Below are 8717 nucleotides of genomic sequence, written 5' to 3'. Positions count from 1 at the left end.
GCGGGGGTGTTTGAGGCGTCCCGGGCTCCATGGACTTGCTCAGCGCACCAAGGCCCTTGATTATTCGTCTCTCCCCGCCCTCTCCCCAGCTTCTGACTTGGAGAGCGGGGTCCGGAGTACCCCCAGCCCCGTGAGTCCCCGCGGAGCGCGGCGGGTGCGGCGTGGAGGGCTTGGGATTCCAGCGCTTGGAAGGGGGCCGCGGAGAGTCACGTCTTCCATGGTCGGCAGGGAAGACGCGTCAGGGCCTGGTGGGAAGGAGCCAGAGTTTTGTACCCCCAAGGCACACCCTCACCCCCATAACTACCCGGCCGCTTGAGAGCACAGAACCCCACCCCCGGCCGCACGCCCCGCCCCCGGCACTCCCTGCGCCCCGCCTCCGAGGCTCCCCTTTCCCTCTCGCACCGGCCTTATAAAAGGGGGCGTCGCGGGGACAAGCCAAGCCCAAAGGGCTGGAAGCTGTGATCCGAGGCTTCCTTGTGGCTTCTGCACGCGAGTGAGTCTCCGCCAGGGCCCCCGCGTCTCCAGCCCTCGAATCTCGAGCCCCCGCGTCCGCCTCGCGCCTCCGCGTCCCCGAGTCCAGGCCACCCCCGGAAGGATGCGCTGTGCTCCGACGGCTTCGGCAGCCCTGATGCTGTGTGCGGCCACCGCCGGGCTGCTGAGCGCGCAGGGCCGCCCGGCGCCTCCTCCAGAGCCCCCGCGCTTCGCATCCTGGGACGAGGTGAACGTGCTGGCGCACGGGCTCCTGCAGCTCGGCCACGGGCTGCGTGAGCACGTGGAGCGCACCCGGGGGCAGCTGGGCGCGCTGGAGCGGCGTCTGGGCGCCTGCGGCGCAGCCTGCGAGGAGTCTGGGGGGTCCGCCGCGCCCCCGCGCGCGCCCGAGGGTCTGGTTCCCAGTGGCGAAGCTGCCCCGGACACCCTCCGCAGCCTGCAGGTATTGGTGCTGCTACTTCTCCCCTAAGGGTCTTAAACAGTGTGGGCGGGAGGCGGATGCATCCGGGGTTCCCTGGGAGGGAGAGTTGGAAGGAGGGACAAGGGGATCAATGGAGAGGCTTGCCGCACGAGACCGGGTCCTCCCCACTGTTTTCACGCTCTCCCAGACTCAGCTCAAGACTCAGAACAGCAGAATTGAGCAACTCTTCCACAAGGTAGCCCAGCAGCAGCGGCACCTGGAGAAGCAGCACCTGAAAATACAGACCTTGCAAAGCCAGGTGCCTGGGGCTTGCCCCGGGTGGGGCAGGAGGTCGAAGCTTGACCTGTGGGTGTGGACTTAGAGCCAGGTTAAGCAGCGTGAGCCAGCCAGACCTGATATCCTCCTCCTGTCCTGTCTAGGTGGGCCTCCTGTCCCCCAAGCACCTGGGCCACGGGATGGCCAAGCCTGCCAGGAAGAAGAGGCTACCCAAGATAGCGCAGCTCATAGGCCCTGCTCACAACATCAGCCGCCTGCACAGTGAGTGTCCAGTCCTTTGCTGACCTCTGGCAATCCCCTCCCCCCAACCACCACACACACACTTGCCATTCCTGTTCCCCTCCTGGTCTGGTCCACCTTACTGGGAAGAAGAGAGGCCCTGGCTCTGGGTTCCTGTGGGCTCGCTTGTCTCTCTGGTGAAGGGCTGATGGGAGTACCTCCCGCCCCTGAGAAGCTAGGCCACCCCACCCTTCTTCCTGGCAAGCCAGTGGCTCTCCCCAAAGCCTCGCTGGCCACTAACTGGAGCAGGGCTTGGGGAAGAGGGTCCAAGAAGAACTCGAGCTGCAGGAGTGTGGGGAAGGGGGTGTTGCAGTGCAAGGACACCTTCCTGGAGGTTGGAACCTTCTCTGAGGGCACAGTGGTGGATAAGAGGGTGCTAGCTAGGGATCCTGGAGTTCTGATTGGGTGAAGAGAGAGGGCTGCCTGGGAGGGGCGCTCTGAACTTGGGCTCCCCATGGTCTCTTGGAGTGTAGATCTAGGAGGGGGGGTGAAGGCAGGGAACCCCCATCTCCCTGGCCAGACACACCACTCACTCTTGAATCTCTTACAAATCCAGGGCTCCTGACCCACACACCTGGTCCCTCACCTCTCTCTTGGTCCCAAAGTCCCTGATTATCCCCCTTCCCACTCCCCCATTCCTGCAGAGAATGGGCCTTTGCCACTGTCACACGTTCTGGGTCCTTTATTGTGAGTCCCAGATTGCCCCAAATCTCCCGCAGCATGTCTCTGTGTGTCTGACACAGGCTCCCAGCTCCTGGTGTCTCTGTTGCCCCGCTAAGTTCAGGACTCCAGATGCAGTTGGCTTCCCCATAGTCTCCCTACCCCATCACCCCAGCCTGGCATCGGTGGTCATGTGCAGCCAACTGGGTGAGAGTTTGGATTCCCCCCTTCACACCGGAGGCTGGTGGCTGGTTGTCAGCCCTCTGGTCTTAGGGCTCCTCCTCCCTTCCCCCCCACACTTCCCTCCCCCACTCCTCTTCCGTGCCAGCCAGTAAGGGTCCAGTGCACCCTCCCAAGCCTCCCCACTGGGATGAGGGGTTTTGGAACAGGCCATCAGGCATGGGTCTGGGCTGGGGGATGTGAGGGTGGGGGGTGCGTGGGTTTGGGGACTCCCAGACTCAGGGCCCAGCCCTGCCAAGTAGGGGAAGGTTCAGAGCTGGAGAGACAAACAGCTGGTGTTAATGGAAGCCACATTCGTGGTTTGGCCGGGTGCCGTCCAGATTGGAAGAGAGGAAAGTAGGGGAAAGGGGAGCTGCTCCAGGGGCCGGAAAATGTCTCCAGTCACTCTGGGCCCGCCCCCAACCGCCGCCCCCCCCCCCCTCCCCCGAGTATGGACTTTTCTTCTCTGGGGCGACCTTTCCCCTACTTTCCTGGCTGGGCTGGGGGCGGGGACTTTCCCAGCCTCTGGACCCGCCCAAGCCATCTCTCCCTCCTCCTCCCCTCCTTCTTTTCCTCCTTGGTTCATCAATCCTTCCCCTCCTGGGACTCCAGCGGGGAGCCTCTGTCCCTGCAAGCCCCATCCAGGCCCTTGGCATCCCCTGCCTGACAAAGCAGAGCCACTTCTGCTCAGCTTCCCCCCACCTTCCCCACTCTGGCCCAGCTTCTCACTCACTCATTCCTCCAGTCTTTATTAAACACCTGCTGTGGGCCAGGATCAGCCTGGGCACTGGTGCCAGACTGTGGGCAAAGAGCCGCTCTGTCCCTGGCCCCAAGGAATCCTCATTCAGTGACAGAAAGACCACCAGATGACCCCCCCCAGTGTTGGGAGCGGGAAGTCCTCCATGCTCCTTTTGGGAGGCTGGCCTGGACTGGGAGTCAAGGAAGGCATCCCTTCCAGAAGCTGGGATCTTTAGGCTGAGGCAAGAAAGGCCTGAAGGAGGAGGGTCCTGGGCAGCATGACTGGCACGTGCAAAGTCCCTGTGGCAGGAGCATGCGTGGCGCAGGGAAGGCTGTGTGGCCGGAGGTGGGAGTGCAGTGTGGGAGGATGGAGGATGGAGGATGGTGGATGGTGGATGGTGGATGGCACATGGCACAGGGACCATCCAGGAGGGGGCCCTTGTGAACCCAGGATTGGCCCCTCATGTTCCTGTCACCCACTGCCCAGCCCCTAATGTGCCTGTTTCCTGAGAACCCTCCTGCCTCAATCTCCCCACCCTTCTCTTTTTCTGCCCTTCAGGGCTGCCCAGGGACTGCCAAGAGCTGTTTGACGATGGAGAGAGGCAAAGTGGACTGTTCCAGATCCAGCCTCAGGGGTCCCCGCCTTTCCTGGTGAACTGCAAGATGACCTCAGGTAGGATTTGCTGGCCCCCTGGGGAGCCCTGCATCATGCCATGGGCCTTGTCCTCTTCTATCAAATGCAGCTCCCCACCAACACCCGTGGTTGAGCCAGGTTCCGTGGGCCCAGAGAAGCTCTCTAGATTTCTGCTGCCCCTTCCCTCCCTGCTGGGTCCTTGGGACAAGGATCTAGGCTGAGCCTCTTGCCCACTGGCCAGCCCACCTTTGACCACCTTCCTCCAGTCCTGCTGGGATGAATGAGAGGAACATTGTCCTCTTCGGATTTGGAGGCAGTTTGGGGTTTGGGAGTCAGATGAGGAGTCCAGGTCCCCTGCAAGAAGGGTCCTCCTGACGACATTGCACCTCTCTGGGCAGATGGAGGCTGGACTGTAATTCAGAGGCGCCAGGATGGCTCTGTGGACTTTAACCAGCCCTGGGAAGCCTACAAGGCTGGCTTTGGAGACCCTCAAGGTGGGTGTTTCCAGTGGGGCCAGAGGCATTGGGGGAAGGAGGGGGCGTGGTGATGGGTCTGTCTCACTGATTGGCCTCTCCCCGGTAGGTGAGTTCTGGCTGGGCTTGGAGAAGGTGCACCGCATCCTGGGGGACCGTGGCAGCCGCCTGGCTGTGCAGCTGCAGGACTGGGAGGGCAATGCCGAGTCACTGCAGTTCCCTGTCCACCTGGGCGGTGAGGACACGGCCTATAGCCTACAGCTCACAGCTCCCGTGGCCAATGAACTGGGGGCCACCACTGTTGCACCCAGTGGCCTCTCCCTGCCCTTCTCCACTTGGGATCAGGACCACGACCTCCGTGGGGACAAGAACTGTGCCAAGAGCCTCTCTGGTGAGCAAGCTCTGTCCCTCCCTGTCCTGCCTTGCACCACAAGGGCAAGACCTCCCCTGCCCGCCCTTCTGCATCCCTGTCCTGCCTTCAAGGCCAAATTCCATCTATTCTCTGCCTCCTTTTCTCCTTACTTGCTGTGTACCTTTGGGCAACCGACTTACCCTCTCCCACCTTCAGTTTGCCCGTCTTTAAAATGGATGTAACCAGGGCACCTGGGTGGCTCAGTTGGTTAAGCGACTGCCTTCGGCTCAGGTCATGATCCTGGAGTCCCGGGATCGAGTCCCGCATCGGGCTCCCTGCTCAGCGGGGAGTCTGCTTCTCCCTCTGACCCTCTTCCCTCTCATGCTCTCTATCTCTCATTCTCTCTCTCTCAAATAAATAAATAAAATCTTTAAAAAAAATAAAATAAAATGGATGTAACCACAGTGCCCACTCCATAGGATTATTTCGAGATGACATTTGTGGCATGGTGGCTGGCGTGTGGCAAAGCCACCAAGATAAACCCTGTTTTGTTCTAATGAAATCCGAGGCAGAGCCTAGGCCCTGTAAAATGAAGCCTATGAGTTGCTTTTTGGAAAACCAGTAATTCATTTGGGCCAGTCTAATATAAATTGATGAACCAGAGGATAATCATATCAAGTCTTTAATAAATACTCACCATGTGCCAGGTACGGAGAAGGAATGTGCCACAGTCACGGATGTGAAAGTTGTAGTTACTGGGAGGGGAGGGGCCCAGAGCCCCTGAGACTCCTTTGTCACAACCCGGGGTTCTTCAGGACGCAGGGTGACAATCACTAGAAACGTCTTCCCCTCTAAAGTTTGTAAAGTCCGATACCTCGCTTCCTTCCCGTCCCAGTCCCAGCGGAGGCACAGGGACCCCAGCCTGACCAGGTTCTGTTTTTTCCGACCCCGGCAGGTGGCTGGTGGTTTGGCACCTGCGGCCATTCCAACCTCAACGGCCAGTACTTCCGTTCCGTCCCACCCCAGCGGCAGCAGCGTAAGAAGGGCATCTTCTGGAAGACCTGGCGGGGCCGCTACTATCCACTGCAGGCCACCACGATGCTGATCCAGCCCACAGAGACTGAAGCAGCCTCCTAGCTCCTCCCTGGGGCCTGGTCCCAGGCTCGTAGAGGACAGTGACTCTGACTCTGGCCCGGCGTGTGGCCACTCCAGGCCTCGGCAGGGGCTCAAAACAGAGGCCATCTGGAGCCTCATGGACAGAGAAGACGCTCACGACCGGAGATGCCCCCCTTTCCGAGTGGGGGGCTGCAGGTGATGCCCTCTGAGGACAGAGCTGGAGGGCTGCAGGGCACAGACTCCTGGAAGCGTGAGACTGAGAGGCGTTGAGACCTACTCCTTGCCCCCTGAGGTGTTGGGGACAGAGAGGGACCACTTGGGGGCAGCCAGGCCAGCCCTCGATGGCAGATTCAGTCACATTGACTGGCTGGGGGACCAGGGCTCCTGTGGGCCCCCAGTACCCTCACAGTGCTCTGATGTGTGGGTGCTGTGGGATGAGCCGGCGCCAGTGGCGTCCGGGAGGGGCTCGCGGAATCCTTGCAATAAAAGCAACCTCAGAACATTTCATTCTTCTTTGTTCTTCAGTTTGTTTTTAAAAGAGTGGGCAGTTTCAAAGTCCACAGAAATATGTTCCCAGGATGGAGGGTGAACACTCCCAGATCTTTTGAGGACAACACTGGTTAGTCCTACCACCTGACAACTGATTTTAATTTCTTTCATGATTTCATAATGTGTGTCTCAATTTTTATTCTCCAAAAAAACCAAAACCCTCATTCAATCCTTCTGGAAGCAGATAATGGAGACAATGAGAACCCCTTCTTGATCATACTTACACACATGAATCACAGTGAACTTTTTAGCATCCGGACATCTGATAGAAATATAATGTGAGTCACATGTTTAATTTTATTTTTTTCTAATAGTCACGTTAAAAAAAAAGGAAAAAGAAACACACACACAAAAAAAAGTTAAAAAAAAGTCGGGGCGCCTGGGTGGCTCAGTCGGTAAAGCGTCTGCCTTCAGGTCAGGTCATGATCCTGGGGGTCCTGGGATCGAGCCCTGAGTCAGGCTCCTAGCTCAGCGGGAGTCTGCTTCGCCCTCTCCCTCTGCCCCTCCCCCTGCTTATGCTTGCTCTCTCTCTCTCTCTCTCTCTGTCAAATAAGTGAATAAAATCTTAAAAAAAAAAAGGTAAAAAAGAGGGGCACCTGGGTGGCTCAGTCAGTTAAGGGTCAGACTCTTGATTTCAGCTCAGGTTATGATCTCAGGGTTGTAAAACCAAGCCCCACGGTGGGCCAAGCTGGGCATGGAGCCTGCCTAAAAGATGCTTTCTCTCTCCCTCTGCCCCTCCCTCCATCCCTCTCCAAAAAAAAAAATAAATAAAAAGAAATATATGAAATGAACTTTAGAAATGTATTTTTATCGGGGTGGCTCAGGAGCTCAGTTGGTTGAGCACCTGGCTCTTGATTTCAGCTCAGGTCATGATCTCAGGGTCGTGGGATTGAGCCCCTTGTTGGCTCCACGCTGAGCATGGCACCAGCTTGGGGTTCTCTCTATCCCTCTCCCTCTGCCCTCCCCAACCCCTCACATGCTTGTTCTCTTTCTCTCTTTCTCTCTCAAAAAATAAATAAATAAAATAAATGTATTTTTTATCAAACCCAGTATAACCAAAATATTACCATTTCAACATGTGAGTGATATACAGGTTATTAATGTATTAATGCAGGATCTTAATTAATATTAGTATTATATTAAAGCATATACACTGCTTTTTTTGTACTAAGTCGTTGGAACCCAGTGTTTATTTTATGCTTCGGGCACATCTCAATTGGGACCGGCCATATTTTTTTTTTTTTTTTAACATTTTCAGAGAGAGAGAGAGCACGCGCAGGGGGAGCGGCAGGGAGAGGGAGAAGCAGGCTCCCCGCTGAGCAGGGAGTCCAATGTGGGACTCGGTCCCAGGACCCTGGGATCATGACCAGAGCGGAAGGCAGATGCTTAACGGACCGAGCCACCCAGGCGCCCCGGGATGGGCCATATTTCATGGGCTCGACAACCACAGGGGGTAATGACCACCGTACTGGACAGCCAACTCTAGTATATACATTCATGCAGTGTTTTGGGTAAATTCTTCACATTTTAACCACATCTGCATAAGTTATCCTTTAAGTTGGACATAAAAATGTGTCTATAAATTCAACTAATATTCATTGAGCTCCTACCACATCCCACGTCGTTGTACTAAGTGCTTGGGATACTCTAGTGAACAAAAAGATTCCTACCCTCACCAAGCTTTCCTTCAAAGTCCCTCCTTATCACAGATAGGTTGGTCTATAATTGATGGTCCAAAATGAGGCCATCACTTCGGGTAGGGGAAAAACACATGAATAGCGGTTGACATGCTGGCAAGAAGGGTGGGATTGACTGAGACGGGGCATGAGGCAGCTTTCTCCAGTGATGGTGATGTTCTGAACCTTGATAGAGGTGGGTTACTCCTCCATATGCCTTTGTCTCTGTAAATGTACACTTAAGATTTGTATTTCATTGTATGTAAATTTCACTTTAGAAGGAAAAAAAAAAAGAGCCCTAAACAAATATTGAACTCTGGTTAATGATATGCATGCTGAAGTGTTTATAGGGGAAGTAGACTGATGTCTTCAACTTTCTTTTTATTTTTATTTTTTTCCAGCTATATTGAGATACAACTGACATATGACATTGTGTCAGTTTGAGGTGTACAATGTGTTGATTTGATACATGTATATATTGTGAAATGGTTACCCCCATAGTGTTAGCTGTCACCTCCATCACATCACAGTTATTTCTTTTCTGTGATGAGAACATTTAATCTCTGTTCTCTTAGCAACTTTCAAGTACTAACTATAATCACCAGGCTATATGCTAGATTCCTCCAAATTTTCAACTTTCTTTGAAATTCAGCAAAGGGTTGGGTGGGTGGATGGAGAGATGGATATGTGATAAAATGTTAATAGTAAAATCTGGGTATTTTCTATAAAATTCTTTTCATTTTTCTAAATGTTAAAAAAAATTCAGAATAAAATGGCAAGAAAAGGGTGCCTGGGTGGCTCAGTCGTTAAGCATCTGCCTTCGGCTCAGGTCATG

The 8717-nt window shown here is 55.1% G+C and overlaps 1 protein-coding gene across 1 annotated transcript; it reads left to right on the top strand.

Moving 5' to 3' along the window:
* Positions 1-413: 413 nt before the first annotated feature.
* On the top strand, positions 414-6164 carry ANGPTL4 (angiopoietin like 4). The gene is made up of 7 exons (XM_025863283.2): positions 414-931; positions 1098-1208; positions 1330-1447; positions 3642-3755; positions 4115-4210; positions 4299-4580; positions 5497-6164. Exons 1-7 carry the CDS (start codon positions 596-598, stop codon positions 5676-5678), a joined length of 1239 nt encoding a protein of 412 aa, XP_025719068.1. The 5' UTR covers positions 414-595; the 3' UTR covers positions 5679-6164.
* Positions 6165-8717: the final 2553 nt, after the last annotated feature.

This window comes from Callorhinus ursinus, unplaced genomic scaffold (genome assembly GCF_003265705.2).
Source record: "Callorhinus ursinus isolate GAN/ISIS: 27379988/994484 unplaced genomic scaffold, GSC_fseal_2.0 scaffold107, whole genome shotgun sequence".
Taxonomy (NCBI): domain Eukaryota; kingdom Metazoa; phylum Chordata; class Mammalia; order Carnivora; family Otariidae; genus Callorhinus; species Callorhinus ursinus.
This window is presented reverse-complemented; position numbering and strand designations above follow the sequence as displayed.